Consider the following 25,785-nt stretch of genomic DNA (forward strand, 5'->3'; position numbering starts at 1 on the left):
GCAAAGGTAATTAGAAGTTCGCTGCAGGGTAGTTGCGAAGCAGTCGGGGAGAAGGCTGAGGCGAGGAAGAGAGAACAAACGACGCGTCTTCTAAGAATAGCGGTCTCAAGGCCCTGAGGCCCTTGGTTCCTCCGTAATCAGTGACCATATAAGCAAAGGTCCCCTCTTCGATCCTTTTTGCTCCGTTTCTCTGTCTCCGCTTGGTATCTTCTTTTCGCTGCTAAGCAACTTTGCCGACTACACCATAATGCGCTATTGTCGCCTATATATTCACTTTCGTTTAATTTTCATTCCGATCAATGTTAATTTATTATGCTACTGCGTTAATTTATTATGCTTATTTTATTATGCTACTTTAAACAATTTATTGATTTATTTTGATAGCTGTAGATTAGATATCTAATTGGTTCTAACAGAATTAAGAAAAAATAACGTTTTATATATTTTAAATGTGTGTACTTATATTTTGTTAAATTTCTTTAAAGTTATATTTAAAGTTATGTAAATATGTTCCTAATTACTTTTAAATTAGTATTTCAAAAATATTTAGCAATAATATTTTCATATAGATGCAAAAATTAGTATAATCAAAATATTAATATGAGATATCTATATATTTGTAAATATTTTCAAAATAAACAAGTTCACAGGCATTCAATATTAAAAATTTATTTTATTAATGTAATTATTTTATCGAAAAAGTCGTGACGATATCTAATTTACGAGAAAAGTAATATGATAAGGAATATTATAATATTCATGAGGCGTGATAAATGTTATTATGTACTATTTTTATCCGTAATTTGTTTGTTCCAGGAGCAATGCCAATTGGCATATAACATTGTTCTAATATAAGAGTAGCAAAGAGAATTAGAAACGATTTAAAAATATAAAAATATCAAAAATATTAAACAAGAAATTATAAATTGAATTCACATTTTTTTCATTTTGTATCTTAAAACAATTACAATACAAAAAAAATTTGCTAATTACGATACGTGTGAGTTAGCTTTCAAAATCTAATAAGATAATATTATTTGAATAAGATGTTATAAAATTTGTATAACAGTAAATTAAAATCTATAATAAAAAATTGTAATCTCTGTTTATAGTAATTTCAGTCTTAAATTTAACATTTATCAGCAAATGCCGTAAAAAATTAAGAGTTTATTATTTAAATAAATTTATTTTAATAAGTTACATAAATAAAAAAAAATTCGACAAAATAAATATCTCTATTATTACAATCAAATAATAATAAAAGATCAATTTATTAAAAATTTAGAATTCGTAAAAATTTCCATTTGTTACTAAATATTAAAACATCTAACCGTTCCGCGGAGAACCGAATACTATTGCCAGATTTTTCGGCGTGAGCGAAATCCGAATCCATGTGTCGCGTGATACGTGAAAACGTGCTCTCGTGGCACATCTCGTGCTATGTAATGCGTCCAGTTAACCAGCTAGCTGCGAAATATTTGTATGATCTGTTTGTGAGCGAAACAGAATAGTGAAATTGTTACCGCATGATAAGTACACTTCATGCTCATCGATGCGAAGATAAAAGGCGATTAATAAATGAGCAATGGAACGTAATAATTGTAACGCTTTCAACAAGAACTGTGTTTAGATATATAACAATTATAATTTTTATATTTGATGCATATGTATTTATTTAAACGCAATAAGTTAATTTTGCATTCATATAATTATCAAATTTTATTGTTTGTTGTTAACCATATAATCATATATATTAATAATTGTTAATAATGTGATTATGATGATATTTTATCACGTCTTATCTTTATTCTAATATTTGTTTCTCATTTTTTTACCATAAATTATTATCAAAACATTTATTTATTTTAAGAATTTCTATTTATAGTAAATATACTAAAAAATAATATGTGAGAAAATATTTATATAGGTTAAAGCATTTCAAAGTTTCACAGACGCGTTACAAACCCTTATTTTAGGTTAATTTTTCTCTATCTAAGAATCTCTATTCTGTAAGCTCTTCTTATATCCATTGCTTTTTAAGATATTTTTGGAATAGTATTTAAATATAAATAAAATACGAGGGATATTCTTGCAAGATATAATCGTCTTCACTATTCGCTTCAAAGTAGCTAAGTCATATAGAAAGAAGAAGAGAAGAAGGATTAAAATGAAAAAAAGACAGACAAATTTCACGAGGGTCGGAGATACACGAAGAACCGTTAAAATATGTAAAACGGCACGGTCCACTTTGGCTTCCGCTCCTCTGCCCTTTTGAAACTTCTTTTTTTCTTACTTATTCTGTACCTTCGATTATCTCCTCCACCGCCTTCACAGAGTTCAATGAACCAGAACACAGAACCTGCAGGTGTACCTGACACACATCATTCGCAAATTTCGTTCTCTGTAGTATTTAACTATGAAACATTTTAGCAAAATTTTTATTTATTAGCAAATTTAACGCGTACGTAAAACATATTAATACTGCTAATCTTTTTCCTGAAGTGAACTTTCTAAGTCCAATTTAAAAATTTGAAATTATTAGCCTTCCTTTTTTATCATGTCTAAAAAAATATAATTCTCTTTCTGACTGACTGACTGACTGACTGACTGACACACACACATACACACACATACACACACATACACACACATACACACACACACACACACACAGCAACAATATAAAAATTCATTTAAAAATTTGTAATTCTATATCATTTTTGCAAATATTATATCTAAAAAAATGTATGATAAAACATTGATAAAAAAATCTTTCAATTACAATTGATTCAACTATACAAATAGATATAATAAAATGTTAACAATTATAACAACGTCTACTTGCAGGAAACAGCTCTGACAGCTGAACCAATCCCATAAGGAATAATTTACATGACGAAAAGGTGCAAGGAATATCTTTGGTTATTTTCAAGAAATTGATGTTAGCAAGTCAAATAAGCTCATCTGAACATCTTATAGAAATACTTCTCACTATAACGGAAATAATGTAATAATCTTAATAGAAATAAGAAAGAGAAAGAGAGAGAGAAAGAGAGAGAGAGAGAGAGAGAGAGAGAGAAAGAGAGAGAGAATTTGTAATACAAGAGACAAGATTTTATTCACACAAACAAATTTAATCATACATCGCACATACATATACATATTTCTACATACATTATTATAGTTTTCAGGTACAAAACATTCTCATAACAAAATTAATTAGGAAGAAAATTTTATTTAAACAATTTGAATAATAATAAACTTTAAAAAATTGATATAAATTAGAAAAATATTTAATATATTTTTAATATTCGCGGAACATTCGTTAAAATTTTAATGCAAAATTTTAATTATCTATAAGTTTAATAATCTACAAAATTATAAAGGAATAAATAAGTGGATTTAGTGAAACTAAAAATATTGCAAACTTGTAAGTAAAATAAATAATAATAATAAGCTATCGAAACCTGTTTTAATGTAGATAGAACTCCACAGACATTATTTCTCTACGAGTCGTTAAATTGCATGCTGATAATTATAGTAATTCAGACATAATAAGGTTTAATCAGAACAAGGTTATCAAAATAATACCTTATACAAGTCGCTTATTTCGTTTTCATAAAATTTATAAAACAATAAATCATTCGTTTTTTTAATTGAAAAAGTTCATTTACAGTATGCATTATGCGTAAAAAAATGTAAAATAAATGTAGTAGTTTCGAAAATCTCCACGACACATTTCAATTTTCTCGTATTTTCTCAATATTCCAATTTGTTCCATTATGTCAATAAAAACGTTCAAGGTAATCGCCGAGAAAATGCACTTACTGTCAATAAGAAAAGCCGAAGCTATTGACTCATCGTATTCTTGTAAAAATTTCAATAATGTCATCCATTTTTAGTATTAAGTATTTATGGTACAATCACATGGTAAAAACATGATTGTTTCCAATTTGAAAAAATCACGCAAATTTTCACAAATCATGTTGGTCTTTTATTTCTTCTAGTAAAGAGAAAAGAAGTGAAAGTTATTTTAATCATATTTTTTAAATATATAAACCTATTTTAATCATATTTTCTGAACGTTCTGAATATTTCAATTTTCAAAGCTTTACTAGAATAAAAAAATTAAGAATTCCTAAATATTTTCATAATATATTACACAGTTTAGATATAAACATAAATAATTAGGTATTTCTAAACTGTAAACTAGGAATCAATTGGCGCGGTGAAAAGTTCAAGCAGAGGTGCGTATTTGCTGCTGTTGTAATTTCAGTAACGATTTTTGTAACGCTACAGGTAAAAAGAATGTAGAACGAAGGGAGTTTTTATTCGACATTGCGTGATTAAGTACCGTCTGTCATAGACGGTGATGGATGGTCGCTGAGCCACGATAAAGGATTAGCTTGATTTTCACAGGTACAGGGTTCCGCACTCAACGGCATAGTCATTACTTTGCTAATTATCAACAGGCAACAGAGCTCATTGTTTACGACATTGTATAATTATGTCGTAGCGTATATTTAAAAATATTATATTTTGCTTGAAAACATGTTATAAATTTAATTATGCGTTATTCATTGTTTTTATAATTGTTCGCACAATTTAGATCACAAAAAGTTTTGTAATATTAAAAAACTACTGACGTTTTTAAAAAAAAAGAAGACTATTAAATAAAAAAAATGCTACAATTTTTAATCACATTACATATTTCAGTACATAATTTTCGTCTGTACAATTTCAATGAATATAAATATCTACGTTTTTACAAATACACTATTATGATTAACTATACACATATATGTTATCCGTCAGACGTCATCGATTGTACACAATGTCGGTATCACAATCAGTATAAATTATTCATATTAATGATACACGGTCCCTATACATTTGAATCTCTTCGTGTTATAATGGTTAAATGTGCGTGACTATTCACCCACAAATATTGATTGGTCGCATTGTCATACAGTTTGCTATTGCTAGTGAAACAAGTGACCTCATAAGTAAAATACTAATGATTTGACCTAAAATATGTTTAACCTAAATATATTTTATCATAAAATTATTATATATTTACAATTAAAGGTAATATTAAAAAGTAACAAATATTATTATTATTGTAAAAATTACTCAAATTATTTATAGAAATCTAATTTAAAATAATTTTTTATAGGTTTTATTTATAAGTTTTATTTATATGTTTCTTAATTTTAAAAAATTAATTTTGTTAATGGAAATATTTTTACACGTTGTTTGTTTATAGATCTTTTCAATTTCTAATATTAAATATTTAAAAAAATTAATTTTATATTATAAATTTTAATATATTCATCAATTAAAAATTTATAATTAATAAAGAATTAATTATAAATTTTTAATTTTTTATTTACTTAATTTCTGTATATTAAATTATAATAAAGTTTACTATTTATTCTCAAAATACATAATATATAGGTAATTAATTATCAATAATTTTAATTAAGCAAAATTAGAAGTTGGTAAAACAAAATTATTCAAAATGCCCGTAAAACATTAATTTTATATAGTCTTATTCTCTGTCATCCTCCTCCATCTGATCATTATTATCAAAACTCAATGCTTCGCAGCATCAACGTTACAGTTATAAGCAGAAGGTCGCCGTTGTCAGTGAACCGAAACAAGTGACCGAGTAACTAGAACGAGACTCGACCCGACGCTGCCAGTTAAGGGTCGAGGAATCAGCGCGCGCGGTCGGCATGGATGAGCCATCCAAGTGGATCGTGGGAGCCCGTTGCGAGATTTAAATCAGAAATCTACGATGAGAGAGAAAGAGAGAAAGAGATGATACTTACCTATGATGGTGTGAACCCTCACGGACAGCTGGGTCCTGAGAATAATCGCGTTCTTCCGGCTGTAACAAAAAGAATAAACAATGCGACCGATTAGTACGCGCGTCGAAATGTTGATTGCTGCGCGGGTTACATATTAATATGTAATTAAAGATACAGAGGCGGAGGAGATGAGAAAGGCCTATTGCCCTACTGAAACACGTTATTATTCATCCCATCGCGGATGGATACTAATTAGTTATTGCCGCAAATTAATCGCGTTCAGTAATTACTTAATTAGGACTCCTTAATCCACTTGCACAGTGTGCGAACCCCAACAAATATGTTTTTATGGAATGCCATATGTATACTCAAATTTAGATTTATAAATTTGCAATTATAATACAGTCTTTGTTCTGACATAATAACACAATAACCTGGTAACGCAGTTATTACCATTTGTTTCTTGAATCAACTAAGTAAATAATTAATGGCTTGTAATGTTATCCAGACAAAAAAATTAACATAATTTCAACATGCTCATCGTTAAAATGCTCAAAATAGAAAAAATCTTTAAGATACTTTTTCCAGAAAGTTTATATAATAAATGGTAATTGTATATTAACACTTAAGCATTATTTATTCGAGGATTTGATGTAAAAATTAATCAGCTCCATTTTTTTCTGCAAAACTTTTCAAGTAAATTTAACGTAACAAATATTCCGTGTCATTTTTTTTTGTATATATAAGAAATGGATAGTTCCATGATTTATAAATTAATATTTTATCATAAATAAAACTGACTGAGTATTAAAAAGCCATATAATATTGATTATTTTTTAAATAAAAGAAAACTAGAGAATGTTTCTTTTCTGGTTGACAAATATGTATCAGAGAATGATAAATGATATAACATGAATAAATGGTATTATAACCGATTCTATTGAATCATAAATCTCTTTGAAAAGACTTGATATTGATGACAACAATATTGACGTTAACAGTAAGAGTATTTATTACTTTTATTGTTTATTGAATAAAATTACATTTTAACAATAAGCTAAATTTTCAATTTTTATTTTTGAAGCAAAAAATTAACAGCTTTATTTAAGAAAAATAAAAACCATTATCATCATTACCGATAAGGTTTTTTTTATTCAAAAACATATTAACAATCTTTACATATTTTAATCAGCGTAAAATATTCTGCATGTTTGTCAAAACAATTTTTTGCTAATAAAAGAAAGAGAATATTAAAATAAAGTCGATTTTTACTCAAAAAGGTGTAAGTAAAAGAAATAGTGTTTTTTTTTAGATTTTGACTTTCCACATAATAAAGTTAGCAAAAATTCATGACATTTGAGAAACACCTCGAAAATTGAGCAAAATATTGCAATTTGAATAAATACACAATAATTGTGTTCAATTTTCGTGTTTCTCAAATGCTACAAACTTTTTAATAACTTTACCATATTCACACAGGTAATCAGAATGCATAAAATATACTATTCCTTTTATCACACCTTTTATTTACACCTTTTGAACTCGGTTCCTTTTTAATACCTCCTTTTAAAAAATTAAGCAGCTCGGTTTTTTTCTTCACAAATTGGCTTAAATTGATATAACTTCATTAGACAATGTGATTAAAAGGAAATAGAATTATAATTACAAACTTTTGTGTGACATATAGTATCAACTATATGCATAAATTCTGTGCTAATTGCCATACAACTAAACAAGCTAATTGGCTTTCGGATAGGAAACTTCTGGAGTGGGCTATTCCATAAGCATCACAGTAGTTCCCCACGGAATAGTCAAGTAGCGATGAACTCATCATATGACAACTGTAATGGAGTTCCCGTGAGTGTACCAATTCGCAAAGGGAAACGTTCATCGATTTTGGTGTAAATGCTGCTTCACAACAACGTGCCTCGATACATAAATTGGGTTAGAGTGGCGCACTCGACTTCCCTGTGCATATCACCTCACCTTGAACGGCGCGAACTTTAAGGCCCTGCGAACCTTCCCACGCCACGTCGCTGAGAAACCGCGACGACCGTATAGACAATGGCTTTCAGAAAAAGAAGAGGGAAAAAGAAGCGACGAAGAGTCGTCGGCGTAGCGGCGATGGTGGTGGCGATGGTGCGCGGAGGTAAAAAAAAAAACTCGGGTATACGCTCGTTAATAATGTTTCCGCTCGTTAAATGAGGGAGTCAGAATGCGATTACGCGCCCTGAATTTCCCACGAATAATGGCGGACGTAGCAGTATGTTAGGCGACCCCTCTTAAATGTCAGCAAAGGGCATGAATATAGAATGCAATAGGCTAAATTACAAAAAAACGGTATGGTAAGTAATATTAAACGTTTAAAAAAAAATGGAACTAAAATGAATAATTAAATCTTTCATAGAGATTCTTAAATGATACAATAAAAAAATGGCAAAATAAAAGATTTTTGGTAAAAGACATATTTAATCATAATTTTACGGATTTAAATTTAAACATGATAAATAAAACAGTCGAATATATACACAAATATAAATACAAAATCATAAGGTATTGTGTTACGAGTTATTATAAAAATAAGTAAAATAAAAAAAAAGTATAAATAAAGATTAATTTAAAAAACTAATTTAATGAATACCGTAGCCAATTATCTAATGGCTTCATTTAAGTACAATATTATAATATAAAGAATAATATATAAAATTGAATAATATATTATATAATTGAAATGACAATCTTGATCTCTGGAATCTTTTAATTTTATCTAATTGAAAGTTTATGCACTTTTATAATATGATATATACACATAAAATCTTAAAATACATATAGAAAGATTAACTCAAAATAAAAGAATTTATGATGATGTTCTGTTATTATAGTTTCTTTATGAAATTACATTATAGAAGCAAATAATAGTCATGTATGAGGGTTCATAGAGAATATATAATAGTAGCCATATTCTTTGATAAAATGCAGTATATATATATATATATATATATACATTATATATATATATATATATATACATTTTTCTTAATGTACATATATATATATATATGTACATTAAGAAAAATGTCTGATTGAAAATGGACAAATCGGAAGATTCTAATTATACAATCAGAATTCTGATTAACTCAACTATAATTCCAGTACATTTAACTAAAAAATTCTAATCCTTTTTAAATCAAGATTCCAATTAATCCAATTAGACATTTTTCTTAGTGTGTGTGTGTGTGTGTGTGTATGGCCAAGTTTCGTAATTTTTCAAAATCGTAATTTTTTCAACTTTGAACATTGCAAAATGCTCGCTCGAGAACATTCTACTCGATGCACCGCATCGAATGATATATCACCAAGCAGCAAAACAAGCAGCCGCCACAACGCGACGTTGCTCCAATGGCAACGACCGCGAAGGGTTAACAAACTCCAAAAGCAAAGGTTGCACGAATAAATTAAAAAGTTTCAGGCACGGGGCCAAGTTCAATGCCATAATAATATCAACTAGGTATGCGCATCCCGTTTTCTCGTAAACATTCAGCTGCCATCTTTTGCTTCTACCGAGTCGCAATTTCTTCTGCAGAAGTGCAATAGCAATTTACGATTACTTCACGATAAACATACAGCGAAATGCTTTGGTGTCGTAAATACCGTTTTAATCCTATCGATCTTGCAATTCAATTGTCATGTCGCAATGATTAAATACTTGTAATTTAAAACGAAATTTTAGTTTCGCCATTACTAACTCTAAAGCGAAATTAAAAAAAAAGATTATTTAACAATAATTAATAAGTAATAGATAAGTAATTTAATAATATTCATATTTTATAAATTAAGAATTTTTAATTTAACTTATTTTTATTTTTTGTTATAAAAAAGTAAAATATTGTAAAATTCACTAACTCGAGAATTTTTTTTATTTAATCAATTTTATTTTAGATATATTTGATTATTCAGTTAGAGACAAAGAAGTGCGCTCGAACGTCGATGTTTTTGCATACACAAGAGCACACGCGACGATTTAAAGTGCCTTCTCGAAATGGAACGTCGTAACTTTCTCGAGGAAACAACGAACGGTGTCATAGAACACTGGAGGTCGTCGAAATCTACCTGAGGAGAGCTGGAGAAACCCTCATGCAAATACGATTTACCTCCAACGTGGCTACCGCTAGTCTGCTAGCAGCAAGTGCACCCTCGGGAAAAGGAAAGCGAAGCCGGGTAACGTTCTCGGCAAATGGAATGCAAAATCCTGGACGCCCGTGGGAACTTTGTCGTCCGTGCCATTGGGCGACGAAAGTCTCCGGGGTCGAAACGATTTCCAATCTCTCTTAATGGCGCATTAATCGTAATTCCCCGGACGAAGGGTGGAGAACAAAATGCCGTTGTCTTAAATGCGATAACTCTAGCTGACAGTTTTCAATTGGCGAACAACGCACTGATAGCTGGCGAAGTTGTTTCCAATACCTGTTATCGATACTTCGTCTTTTATCCATGCGCTCTTTAATTCAAAAGTTTATGCATCACAAAGTTACGAAGTGAACGAGCGTTCGCTTGGGATTCCTGTACCTCGATCGAGTATGAAATTAAAGATGTTCGTGCTGAGAAGTTTGTGCCAACAGAAAGTGAGCTAACTAGTATTAATTTTCTAGTAATATTTGAGAGATATAATTTATTATTATATTATAGAAGATACAAACACATGTTGTAAAAACATTAAATTTATATAGTTTCCATTCATACATAAATACTATAAATATGTAGATATACAATTTTCTAATAAAAACACATCTAAAAAATATAAAGTTTAATTTTATATTTTAGAAGAATAAAAATTTATAAACGTACAAGTATGTATATATATATATTCATAAACAATGTCTATCAAAAATTTGAAAATGTTTACTATCTACAGTAAATTTTAAGAATGAAAAAATCCATTGTTCCTTCTTATGAAAATGAAAAAAATCAGGTATATTGATTAGAAAAGAAGGAAAAAGGAGAGGAAGGCACAGTACAAACTATCGTACTATTCCTAACGCAATTCATCGATTGCAATGAAGATTAATGATAGAGATCCACCTGGATTTTCCTGAGAATAAAACGATATGGCCAATATTAACCCGCCGCGACCTCTTCATTTCGTTACACCTCGAGATGCTCGATTCTGCGGATGAAAGGATCAGGTAACCTCGTCGTTTTCTGATGATTCGTCTGGGTGATCTCGATTTTGTTGTCGACGAGAACGATTACGAAATGACATGATGCACGTGCGAAACTATCTCCGAGTAAATTTTCGAATACACCCCTCCCTCGCGAAGTTATGTAAGATAAAGTAACGAAATAAAGTCGCAGTTGCCAAGAAAAAGACGATTCACTGGCGTGACTTCGAAAACAAGCGCATTTCTCTAACAAACTGCGAGATGTAATCAAGAGTTACTTGTAAGAAGAAAAATCCTGCGACAATTTGCTGAGTCGATTAATGTTACTAGATAATTTAGCTAATTCAGAAGACTTTTTATCAATTTTTCGATAATTTATCAAGACATACCAACATTTGATAAAATGCCAAGATAATGAGAAAATAAACACAGTAAAGAAATATGACAGAAATATAAACACTGCAATATGTGTTTATTTCTGCCCATTATCTCATGATGTTTCAATCTGTAACTATTATGTTTATTATTACATAATAAATTATATCATACTCAATTCTAATCGTAACAAAAAATAATTATATTTTTTATCACATAACCTCGTTTACTATCTAATTTATTAGATACTATTATTATGATTTCGATAAGAATTAATTTTATACTGTTTTACTTCTATAATATTATTTATTAATTTAAATATAGTTTAAAATATGATAACAAATCTACGCCGATATTTTCCCCTCGGTATAAAGCATCGTCCGCTGTTAACAAGCACCCAAGCAGCTAATATATTCCGGCAGATCCTCCGAGGTCATGCACGTAAAGGGTGTGCGTAAAGTGCGCGCGTGTTAGTCGATTAACGGTTGTACAAATAAAGCTCGTCGGCGATTGCGTAACGATACTAGAGACGAAGCTTAAGGTCAGGTCGCTCTCCCCCGGTTGAAGTCATAAATCACTTAGGAATTAACCCCTCTAATTGGTACGCCAGTATTTAAATCGAACCCACACACCCGACATGCGACAATACGGATATGGAAACGTGCACACATCACGACATACGATATTCTGCGACTCATCTTATGCGTGATCGAGTTGAAACTGGGCAAAGCAAGTTGCCAAGTATTTATAAACAAGCACGATTTTCGCAGTTTTCCGGAATCGCAAAGCTAATTAGCGCCTCTAGCCATTCGAGACAAAGAGAATTGCTACGACTAATAGAAATAACGTCTAAATTAAAGCAATGCATTTCATAGCATTTTCCAACATAAAATCGTGAAAAACACAATATTTATGAGAGAAAACACCGTGCAAGAATTAAATGCACACATTATCAGTAAAAACCGCCTATCAAGTAACAATAAACTTTTATTAAATTTATTCATTAGAGACAAGTATGTATAAATACGAACTAAAATATTCTAAAGTTGTAAAGTGTTTTAATTACAATTCCTTTAGATTATTTAAATATTTTATAAAGCGTATTTTATAAAGTTAAACATTTTAACAGTTAAGTGTCAAACTAAATTCTCTATAAATATAAATTTTTAATAAAAATAAATAAAAAAAAATAATTTGTATATTCTATATCACTAAAATTTAATTTATTAAAACCATTTGTATTATTGATTCATTCTAAAAATTTTAACTTTGAAATATATAATTATTAATTTTACTTTGAATGTTTATCTACGTTTGAATAGGAATCAATTATTCAATTTACATCTGTCACATAAAAAAAAATCTTTATAAATATTAGAAAGAGAGATGAAAAAAATATTATTATAAATTAAAATTATTCCAATATTTTGTTACATATTCTAATCTTTATTTGACAATATAATTTATGCTATTGATTGATAATGTCCCAATGATGATTTATTTGATTTTAAGTGGACATTTATTAAACGGCTAAAATGGCATCTCTATAAAGGAACCTTTAGGTAATCGTTTTTAAGTTATAAACGTGACGCAGTTGATCAATTCAAAAAGTACATCTCCTTCAATTCACAAAAACTTAGTTGAATTATAAAAAATATTTATATATGTGATGTTAATTATTTTTACAATATTAAATTTTATTAAATAATACCTATTTAATATTAATCTAATAAGGACTGTTGAAACAAAATAATAATATTTGAACGACTGCAAAAATAAATCTAATGTAAGTAAAATGCCTATGTGACCTTCTGCGAATGTTGGTGCGTAAATTATATATTCCGATTGCGTTTACTTTAATTTCATTTGATGAAGTATATTCCAATTGCAAATTGTATTTATTTGAAATATATAATTAATTCACTCCCCCCTCCCCATTTGTGGACACTTATATAAGCATTTTATGTTTCATTATATATCCTGATTATTTAATTCTCTAAAAATCTTCAATTCTTAATGTTATGTAAATCCACAATTCTTCAACCTAAAGTTTTGCAAAATAAAAATATATTTCATATCTAATAAAAAATAAATCCGAAATTCAATGTTATCTATTCTATGTAATACATAGAATGTTCACAAAATAGAATCATATTTTGTATGTATTGTAGTTTAATATTAATTCAACACATTAAATAAAATATTTCTTATAATGTTAAAAGAATTAAGAGCGAAAGAACTGCGCAACACATCGAGGTTGCCGAGCTCACTGTTGGTGTCCGATAGGGGGTGATCGATGATCGATCTATTCGCGTGAAGGCACGTTTCCAGGACGCTACGCCGCACAAGTATGAGCAAGTTGCAGTACTCGAACGGATTCAATGAACTCGAAGAAAACGAGGCACGCTCTTCCTTTCCTGCCCTCACCTTCTAGAACGACCGAGTCACGGCTTGTGATCGTGCCTCGGACACAAACGATCAACGAAACGCGGGAGTGAAAGTCAAGGGGCCGACAATCGCCACGGAATGTCATCGAATCATGAACGCGATTCATGAGTACGTTTCAAGGGAATCAACGTATTGCCAACAACTTCGATTACGTTCGGCGTTTGCCGCTTACCGCATGACTCTCTTTCCTTGACAAGAACACTTACAATCCAGAGAGATATTCTGATGATCATAGAGTAGAAGAAAATTTCGAAAGACATGATCATTACATTTTAAGAAAATAGTGTATCGGAATACAAATAATATTTTTAAAAGTTCTTTAAAATTAAATAACATGAAATAATCATAATTATATTTCTTGATCCTCTCGATTAAGAACATTAAACTATTTATATAATATAGGAAAAATCATTATTCGTTTTCACCTGAGATTTATTTTGATTTTAGAAGTACCGATATTTAAATGAGAGAGAAATACCAATTTAATTAATTTATGTAAAATAAAATCACGTCTCTGCTTAATGATCGAATCCAAACCAGAAATACAATCACATAAAAAGCTGTTAGGGACATAAATGCAATAATAAATTAATCACACGTGTCGTCCAAGCAGCAAAAAATACAGAGCAAGAGGAATTAAATTGATACTGACGATAATAATCAAATCAAAATCCAATGATATTTCAGATATTTTTAAGCAAGAAAAATGCGAATTGTTCATTTACATAATAAAATAAAAATCGAGTCTATTAGAATTTTAATAAGTACAAAAATTTTTAAGAAGAAAAAGGTTTATAATTCTGCTTATGAAATGCTGGATAATTAATATGTTTTAGAATAGTAAGATTAAATCTCATCAGCTTTTTCCAAAGATAATTAAATTAAATTATACATCAAAATACATCAAAATATATCTTAATTAGAAAACCGTTATTTTTATTATATTTTTTAGATACGTATAATAATATAAGGTGATACGTCTTTTTACAAATCACTAAACTTTTCAATTCAGATAATATAATATATGTATCAAAACGATCAAGATACACTTAAATATTCGATAATATGTTAAATCAAATCTTTCAAGAAATTTAAAGATAAATCATTAATTTTGTTGAATAAATTTTATTAAGTCTATATAAAAAATTAATTGTAATAAATATTATCTGTATAATATGTTTAATATGTTTCTATAATAAATTAATTGTAATAAAATTTCTAGAATAATATATAAAACATTAAAGTATAAAATAATAAGTTAAACAAATTGCAAGTATAATTTAGTAATTTTTTTTTTTAATGAGTAAATGTTATTTGTTATATTAAAATAAACGAATTTAATGACCATCATATTATTATAAGTCGTCCTTTCTTAATTTCAAAAAAATTTAGAATAGATACTGAAATAATGAAGTCATTAGATATGATTTTTGAAGTTTATTGAATTTGATTATTCTATATGAATACGTAGATATTCGAAATATATGAATTTATAATTGTAAGTGTTTCTTTACAATAGAATATCACGATATAGAATTATCACGATAATATTTTCATAAATTATACAAAAGACAGCTATCGAGTTTCATTAATGAAAGATGTATCGAACACGGCTATAACTAAAATCATCATGATCGATCTTGCTGAGACATCCTAACGCAATGCGAAGTAGTTCTCGCGCGCTCGTACGTTCCAATTATTCAAATGCATTCCCGGACACGTTGCACCTGTTGCATCCCAGATGCAGATGCATGTCTGAGGCGTCGAATCGTCTCAAGCATGCTCTTTGCATAACCAGCACTGATGTCTACAGAAAAATTTCTCTCTTCAGTTATTACCTTCAAGCAATTGCCTTCGTGAATATCCCTTTTTTCAACATTAGTGAGAGACGAAGAATAATAATGCCGTATATTTTGAAATTACGTAATTATACCAAAATCAAATTCTCAATACAAATTTTATATACAATAATAGCATATCTATTTTTAAAAAAATGTGTACTTGAGAACAAATAATGTATCTGCAAAAAGAGAATGAAAAACATTTTTCCTTCAAATTTTCCAAATATTCCAGTTATTGCATATTTCAAAGTCACAGTATTATGAATTCATATCTATGCTATTTTCAAATTGCTTTATTCTATTTCAATAAATAATATGTCATGATATAAGTCAGAATTATTGTTAAATAAAATGATTTTACTGACCAAATTTGTAATTCTTCATCACATTTTGATAAAAAATGCCAGTAAAAAAGAAAAGAGATATATATGCTATTTGTCGCTATTTAATCTATAATAATCAGATAATAATAATCAGATAAAATTTAAATGATATTTTTCGCTAAATATACAATAAGGCAACTTATGTTTCTTTTAATTTTTAAGATCTTATGTAAGAGAGATATAGATGTAAAATATATTTAATATCTAAAGTATCTGCTTTTTGTTCTAATTGAAATAAATTATTTTACAATTATAAAATGTTTTCAAGAAATATTTAAAGATAAAATAGTAATAGTAAATATTAACCAAAGAGAATAGAAATTATTTGTTTAATCACTACAAAAACATGTAACAAAATTGATAGATATTTACCAATCTGGCGGCATCACGTTGTCGTAATGTCATATCACCAAAATAATTAAAGAATAAGACGATGTACTCAGTCCAATCTCACTTTCGATCTCGCGAACGCGTTAAGAAACCACCTGCCCGTGTCGAAGATTCGAGAAGCGCTCTCGATGGAGTCGGGGTCTAAGCAACGACTGGGCTGGTACCAGGATGGCTTCTTGCTGCCTGGTCGCTACGTTCGCCACAATAGAAACTGGTGGGAGATCAAAACGCTGAGTGGTCGCTATACTGCACATTCGCGCATATACGCACATACGCATGTTATATGTAATATTCTTTCGACAATTACGACGTGCACATGCGCCACTACAGATGATATAGTAACTGTATGTTTGTGTAAGTCTATGCAGATTTTATCTTATAGTCCCGTTCATAAATTGATTCTGTGTTCGTTGAAATTTCATCTATAGCGGAAATGTATATCATTGGTTACGTGACTAAGAATCTTGCCACTGATCCACTTCTATGAATCGATAATCCATTAATGGAAATTAATTCTTTTCAGAGGAGAGAGAGAGAGAGAGAGAGAGAGAGAGAATTTCTAGATTATAATTCTTCCAAGAAGAATTAAATAGCCATTTTAGCACTTTTTTAAAAGATTATTATTTTTATTATTCTCTTTCTTTAACTTTTATCATATTTCAATTTTATTTTTATATTTCAATTTTATTTTGATAAAATCAAGCAAGACATTCCAAATGTTAATTTTCAATCAATTTTGATTTTATTTTCGCTTTAATTTTTAGAAATAAAAATTACATTATCACGATTATATATTAGCGCTATTAGCATAAGAGCATTTAACTTTTAAAGAATACACTTAAATTTTTGAAGACTATTGTACTTCAAGAGAAGAAAATAAAGAATTACAAAAGTACGGTAGCGTATTTCCCATGTAGACACGAGACCGACCGGAGTTGGAGCGACTACAAAGCGGATCGCATGAGCAAACGATTCTTTTTTTGATTGTACCGTATTTATGCACAATTGCACGCGGGAAGTGCACACTGCGAAAGTATCATCTTACTCTATATGAGAATTTCCCGATCAAGAAAGAGACAGACAAAAAGAATGCAATAAGTATCTTTCACAGAATCTGCTTTGTGACTCTGATAACATAAAAATTCTAATGTAATATTTCTAAAACGATCTAATAAAAATTCAGCTTTAATAGATACGACAATATCGACTGAATTGAAGACTTTCCAAGTCTATATAAAATTTTCTTTATCTACAGAATCTCTTTCTCTTTTTCTCTCTTTTTTCTCTTCCCCTCCCTTCCTCTTTTTCTCTCCTTTTTTCTTCTCTCGTATAAATTATATTAATAAAAATGTTGTAAATAATGTTATTTTAATTATATCGATTTATAATCATTTTATAATCATTTTAATATCGACGATTCCTCTTTTAAGCTAAACAATCACATCAGTATGCGGTCGCTCTCGTAATGTAGCGGTGTTGCATTTTCTCCGACGAAGCTGTATTATTTTCGCAAGTGTGATTAACGCTGTCTGCTCGTCCCAAGAACTCCTTCCCGACTAGATGATACCATCCTCCATTCTTACCCTGCTTCATGCGGCCGCGAAAAGAATTCATATCTCTACAGCGCGCGGCGGACGGGTGTACGTCGACGGATAAAGCAACTCGTTAATCTCCGGTTGTTAGCCAAGGTGGAGAGATACATATCTCGGGGTTTCTGTTGCAGACGGATGATTCGCTGAGTCTACTCCTATCGTGGTAACCACCTTGGTTACTCGTGAGAGCGAGGAAGCGCATAACAGAATCAGAAGCGGGGAAAGACGTACACTACAAAGTATACGGGGTTGGAGAACATTATTCTAGAGCGTATCATAGCTCACTAATTATCTAAACAATTTCACATGTAGTCCTCGGGACATATATTTTACGGGGATAAAAAAAACATGTAATGATTCTAAATTATCATCGACGAGATGTTTCAGACTAAATATGTGATTAATTTTAGTGAAGACATTTTCTTTAAAGCAATGTTCTTGGAGCTCACCTCAAGGGAGAGAAAAACGACCCCGTGAATGATCATAGCGCTTAGATGGAAAAGCCTCGCGGCCTCACAGATCGCTCATTCATCGAAACGTAACAAAGTCGTAGTAGTTGCTTCGTTATAGCTCTCCGATTCTAATAACTCAGGTGTACCGAACGATGGGGCATACGAATTTCGAATCGTTTTGTTTTTGTCCATCTGTTAGAAGCGACTCTCTTCTTTATGACTGCCTTGAAACCAATTCGGAATACTAATACTAGCAATGCAGGTCGAGAAAACGAGGTTTCGCTTTCAAAAGGTTTTAGCCAAGTACAAATGTAGACAATGAGATTCCGTGAGTGAGTTTTGTACAAGTCTGAAAGCGACTGCTTTTTACGTTTTACGCTCAATGAATGGAAGCTGTAAAGGAAGGAGTAAAAGCAATTATCTATCTCTTCAAAGTAGAAAAATGATCTTAAAAGATTTCATAAATTAATTTATCGAATAGTTATTAAACAGAATAATTATAAGCCAAAAGTCTTCAAAAAGTAATTCTTATTCATTTGTTTATTATATATATATATATATATATATATATATATTTATATATATTTATATATATATATATGTACAATATTTTTTTAATAAACGACAAAGGTGTTCTTTCTATAAAATTCATAATAATAAATTTTATCCAATTTGAGATATTTTTAATCATTTTTATAGATCACCGCTGCGCTTACTCACAATATGTCATTAATTTAATTAGAACTGAGACTAAAATAATAGAGTTAATAATAATTTAATTCTATTATAGAAAATTTATTAAAATTGATTCAAATTGAATTTATTATTTACTAAGTGCATTATGGATGGTATATGGATGTTATTTGTTTTGAAACACAACACAAATGGACAAATGGATTTATATTTAGACATAAATGGAAGTTAAAAATGACAAAATAATGTTATTTCATTCAAGAGACTAAGTTACCGCTCTTTTGATATCTGTGTCTTTTAACAGTGTAAAATATATTAAAATAATTATTTCATAATTACTTTATTATATTACATCATTCATTATAATTAATAACCATTCATATTTCTATAAAACAGGCCATTAAAAAGGTGTTATAAAGACAGAATGAAGAGCCATGACATTGATAAGTTTTGATCACAGATAATTCAGAAGTCATTAAAACTTCTTAAAGATTACAAATGGACTGAATAAAGCAGAACTTCACTACGTCCTTATCTAAGTCTCTCGCGTGCTATTTTCCCGCGCGAGAAAACTTCAGTATTCTCTCAGTCCGTTCTTGATAATGCACATTAATATCAAACTTATTACTGCGGATCGTTTACGTTTGTGTTGTCGTGACAGCCGGCGAAAACGGTCGACGTTATCGTTAAGCGAATCGAACCGCGGCCACTTTTCGCAACGTCGCCCCGATGTCGATATTCATCGTTAATTAATCCGCACTCATACGTTACCCTCCACAGCGCGTAAAAAAGACGCTTACCCGGCGGCTTATAAAGTACGGCGACGCGACGGCATGGTAATTAATCGAGTTCGGCCACGTCGTAACGGTAACTAATACGGCAACAATTAATCACACGCCGCTGGTAATCCATGCTCATCGATATCCTCGTCGTGCTATAAATTACTGTCTACTAATCCTCCCTTCTTCTCTGTCTATGTATTCGTCTAATATATTTTCAGCATGTGCGCATATGTTATATATTAAAAAGCGCAAGTTGAATGATTCCATCATTATTTATATCTTAACACTATATAGGCATACGTCTTTTTAAATAAAATTAGCAAATACGTTAAGACACAACACATTTTTGTAAATAAAATCAACTTCAGAAAAAATTAGATAAAGATTTAAAGTTGTAATAAATTAATTAATGATAGGAATTAATGATGGGCCCCAATTTGCTTAATACGTATACAAAATGAGAAGATGTTTCCCAGAGTATGGATAATTTAATTACAGAAAACATTTAATGTGCAAAATGTAAACTATACAAATATTTTTCCATGCATTATTGCTGTATTGCTCGCAATCTATCCCAATGAGAATAGGTTTGAGGTGTCCATGTAGAATCCACGTATTTTACGTGAACTATTTTACATGGACAAAAATTCATGGATATGCTATTCATATGAATGTCACGTGTCATGAATGATATTTCATCAAAATTTTAACGTATATTACATAGAGTGACAGTTGATGTAATTTTCACATGAATTCCATATTACCATCTTTTAATTTTATTCTCGTTAAATGTCAGTAATTCTACATATGAATTATATGCATAAAAATCTGTATGGAAATACCTATGTAGAATTCATGTTGAAATTTTGAAGAAAATTTATTTTAATTTGGTAATAAAATCACAACGTTACATTCGTGTGGATACTATGTCCAATGAATTTTTGACTACGCAGTTCACGTAAAATACGTGGATTCAACGTAGACATAACGAACCTCATTGAAATCTCTTTTTTTTTGCTCTTCTCTTTTTAAAATATTTATTGCTAACAGTATTCGATTAATAGCGCAGTTCTTTCAAAATAAATCTAAATACTTTGTAGTACCGTCGCTTTATTTTTTTTCTAGATAATGAAATAAAGCTACGAACCATTGCCAAAACTACGAAACATTGCATTAATTTACGCTTTTGCTTCTATTACATAATGTGTACAATATGAAATAATAATTAATGCTTATAATTATGTACGCGTTATTTCCTGCGTGCCTTAGATATCAATCTTATTTATTTTTACATTCTAAAACAATACTGACAACAAACGTGATCATTTTATAAAAATGTATCGATTCTTAACTATTTTCCGTGAATGAACGACAGTTCAACATGCTTCGCTTGTTGAATTTCGCGTTCTCCTTGTCACTTAGTCCTCATTTTCATTCCTATTGCTATAGACATTGGACTCTGGACAGTCCGTTCATGCTCTCACGAACGATTCCAGGCATTCCTGAACGACACCGTTGCGTCGCGCTATTCTTGGCGGCGTGCTGGCGCATGCAGCCGGCGTCTCGCACTTCGATAGTTTGAGCTTCCTTCCGGTGCATACAGACCGCTCAAACACGTGAAGAGTGTCAAAAGGGATGTGTATATAAAGATAAACGAGAGAAAAGTACACACACGTTCGCCACATACGAATCATTTAATCTTTTGCATTTTAAAATAATTAGTTGCTTATCCAATTGTTGTTACAAATACGTTTAATTATTTTAATAAATACTGCAAATCATATTAAAAACGAAATGCTTTTACTGTGAAATTGTACGCAAAAGAGCTTTCTGTTAGATTTCAATAAATTTCATTTTAAGTAACGTTCTTCCGTTTAACAACTGAATTTCAAACAAAGCTGATTGAATTTCATTGTCCAGAACAAATTCCATAATTATATTCTATTGGCATAAAACTCGCTGTTTTTAACATTTAATTAATAATTTATATAATTATCGACGTCGATGTATTTTACTTTAACAACGATTTTCTCATTTAATAACTGTATGCAATTATTTTTCCAATAGAATTTGCTTGATACAATAAAAATAAAATAAATTTTATCAGAACAAATGTAACAAATGACTAATATGAAGTTTGTGATATAAATTTCACCATTACCGCGTAATCCTGTGATAGACAAAATGTCAGTAATTTATTTAACAATCCTTTGATCCTTTTGAATAATTTAATTTTTCTCCGATATACTGGCGTGAAATGATAGAGAATAATTTCAAAAAGCTCATTGCGGTCATATAAATGAATGTCATTATATACATTAAGATATCTCGAACTTTTCATGATGATGGTTCGAGTTCTGAAAAGAAATTTAATGTACCTCTTAGACAAATTCCTAAATCAACTCAGTCATTAATTTCACGACAAATTTATATAATAATACGAATTTTGTCTATTAAATTTCAAAAATATTTTAGAAATTGTAACACATTCCAAAAAATTCGCAACATATATGAGGTGAAATTTTAATGGATATTACTTTCAATGTTTCTCTTGGATCAAATATTGTGTGAACTAAGTTTGGAATTATAATAAAATATCTAATATTAAAAATAATAGAAATAATTTCAAAAAAATGTAAACATATAATTTTTCAGTCTCCTATTTTTCTGATGTTTATATCGTAAAAATCCTATTTCTGATGTTAAATATTTAATTATAGTTTTATTTATACATGTATGTATGTATAGAAATCAACAAAGAAGCCAATTAAATTTATTAAAATACTGACGTAAGAATAGATAAAATCGCGGATAAAATGTAATCGAACTCGATCATGATTAACTAACTCAGATAGCAATTCCTTTAATATATTACATCTCAGATTATATGGGTAGAGAAAGGAAATGATAATGGTTTAGCTTGAACTCATGATGTGTGATGCAACTACGGAAGTATAAGAAATCGTGCTTTGGTGTAGTATAACAGGCAGAAAATCCTTAAGGAACATTGAAGGTGCTAACAGATTCCGACTTTTCTTGCGGCTGCAATGCGGTGGCTCGTGCGGAAAGGCAGTGTTTACGACAGAGAAACGACGAGCGAGTCTCCATGTAACGCGAAGTACTTTTATGGGCTCAGTGTGTAGCACGGTTAAGATGTTCCGATGGATGTTAAGAGAGTTTCGATGTTTCATACTTGAGAAACGCACATCAAGAAATAGAAATAGATAATTAGATAAATGGATAGACAATTCAGAAAATGGGTAAAGAGAGCAACACAAAGAAGAAAAGGATGGTTTGCAAAGAAATACTCGAGTTAAAAATTTCGCAATATCGTCAGAGGAAATATATATCTACTATCTCTTTATCTCACAATGGAAGTCCCGTTTTCAGTAAAGGAACTTACGTCCGGTGCGATTCAATTGCGAACCGAAACTCCGGTTTCGTAGGAATTGGGTTAAGGACATGCCATTCTCATTGCAGACTTTTGTAATAATGAAGTCTTGTTTCTTTATTCGCGGAAGAAGGTTAATTCCAGTTCGCTCAAAATCCGGAGCTTGAACTCGAGCTAATTAATGTCAAAACATTCTTTCATTTTTTACTGCATAATTTACATTGAATGCGATTGTTTGGCTCAAAGATTACATACGTTTGCGGATTAAATATCACGATACGCTATTAATCTAATATCACATGTTTAAAAAATAAAGAATATTTCTAAGTAAGAAATATTTCTAAGAATATATTATACTTTAGTGATTAATATATTCTGTGTAACATGTAAATTGCTCAATCTCTAATATATGATTATATAAATTGAGATAGAACAACTTTAATAAAAATTTATAAAAATCCAACATCAGGATACATAATTAATTCACATAATTAATTCTGATAATTCGATATTCTTCGTAAAGTCTTCTATCGCATATTTAATTTCTATAAAAAAAAACAAATAAATTTTATAAGAAAAGGTATTATTATCTAACCATAATTTTTATAGCATCTTTTTATATCCATACTTTTACAAAATTTCTTTTAAAAATGTCTAACGCATAGAGTGTATCACGTTGTTTTTATCTTTTGAGCATGTAATTTTGGAAAAAAATACGATTTTTTTTACAAAAACTGTATAGTGGAAAATAACGATGGCCCAAAAAATAGCCAACATCCGCCGATAAGTCGACGCTTGCCCCTCTTCGACGTTCAAATATTTACGATGCTACATCGAGCGTGTTTGCGAGGTAGCCGTCGATGCGTAGGTGTTTTATTTGCATCATGTTCGCTGTGCGTTTCGTTCCGAAAATTCAAGACTGCTGTATCCATCCTGTGTAGCATATATATAACGTTCATTTTCACAAAAAAGCAAGAATTTATCTGAAAGTCACCTCGTTTATCCTTTGAAACATATCTCGCCGATACCTGTTCACGTATCAAGCCTCAGATCTTCTTCAGATTTTTCTTCAACTATCTCACAAAGAAAATTTCCTCAATATTCCCGATCGATGAATCAGTTCTACAGATTCGTACCAGCAGATGCGAGGAAAATACGCTTGTTTAAATTCGAAAGTAGAATATTCCATTTTCTTTTTTTTCAGAGAGAGAGAGAGAGAGAGAGAGAGAGAGAGAAGAATGACGTTTTTTTAAATTTTATACAAAAAATGTTATAGTACTAATGAAAAAAATATCATTTAACTAATTAGACGAAAATCGCTGACATGCTTGTACTATGCAAATCATTGTCTAATATTACATATACTGTAATGTCCAAAAATTTTCAGATCTATAGATATAAAAGATCGATAAAACAAAATGTCCATTTCTATTTTTTAACACATAACCATAATCTATATCAATATATTTTTTAGAACAAAAAATTAATTTTTCTGTCACTAAAAAAATATCAAAAATTTTTATCCTCCAAATGGCTTTACTGCAAGATCATTTTCGCATTGCTGATAAATCTTTTCAATTTCGAAAATAAAAAATAGTCACTAGAGGTTCAGGACTGTGGAACGAGTAATAAAAAATTAAGTGATCTTTACGATGTTAAAAATCACTTTAAAAATAAAAATTAAAAATATTTTTAATAAAAAATTTAATTCTAAAAAAATGTAAAATATAATGGAAAATAAAAACTTATTATATTGAAAAATAAAAATGACTGTTTTATTTCATTATTTTTTTATATCCTTGGATTAGAAACTTTCGGTCTTTATTGCGTATATATATTTTAAATCTAATTAATTATGAATCTTTAAAATGGGTAATTAAAATGGGTAATTAAAATGGGTTTAATTATAAAATAATGTGTTTGGAGCCACATTTAGTCCTAATCGCGCAATACAACTACGAGCTTATATTTTCCATACACATTCGTCTTTGTATAAAATATATATACGTCAACTTTTACTCTCATCCCCTCAGTAGTTACGAATATACGCCCAGTGTATACTAACTACCTACATCCACAACAAGGCGAAATAAAGTGTCTAGCAGCGCATGGCTAGGATAATTAAGAAACTTTATACGTGTGAGTAATTAATCATCCCACTAGAGCTCCTGTGGGCCAAGTGAAAGCGAGAGAGGTATCGTCTCGACTGATACGATAGCGTATTAACCTACATCCCTCCGCGTTCGTAGAAAATTTCGTATGAATTTATTGCTAAAAACTGACTCTGCACGTAACGTTTATTGATCTGTTCGATGGCTTTCACAGTTAAACAAAAAAATGAGTAACTTTACATAATGTTATATTGTGCAAAAAACCAAAGGACGGAAACTTAACTTTCGAGCTAAATGTGCGATTGTAGCTGCATTATTAAAAATAACTTTCAGAAAATAAATTTTAACGGAATAT

The 25,785-nt window shown here is 30.0% G+C and overlaps 1 protein-coding gene across 4 annotated transcripts in view; it reads right to left on the reverse strand.

The window, feature by feature from the left end:
- Fhos (Formin homology 2 domain containing) overlaps positions 1-25,785 on the reverse strand; it is a 164,782-nt gene that overhangs the window by 36,445 nt on the left and 102,552 nt on the right. For all 4 annotated transcript variants that reach the window (XM_011061874.2, XM_087404668.1, XM_011061872.2 and 1 more), the window contains one exon: positions 5,835-5,893. In XM_011061874.2, the coding sequence (XP_011060176.1) occupies positions 5,835-5,893 (59 nt within the window). The remainder of the gene's footprint in view (positions 1-5,834; positions 5,894-25,785) is intronic.

The sequence above is a fragment of the Acromyrmex echinatior genome, chromosome 3 (genome assembly GCF_024713525.1).
Source record: "Acromyrmex echinatior isolate Ae372 chromosome 3, ASM2471352v2, whole genome shotgun sequence".
Lineage (NCBI taxonomy): Eukaryota > Metazoa > Arthropoda > Insecta > Hymenoptera > Formicidae > Acromyrmex > Acromyrmex echinatior.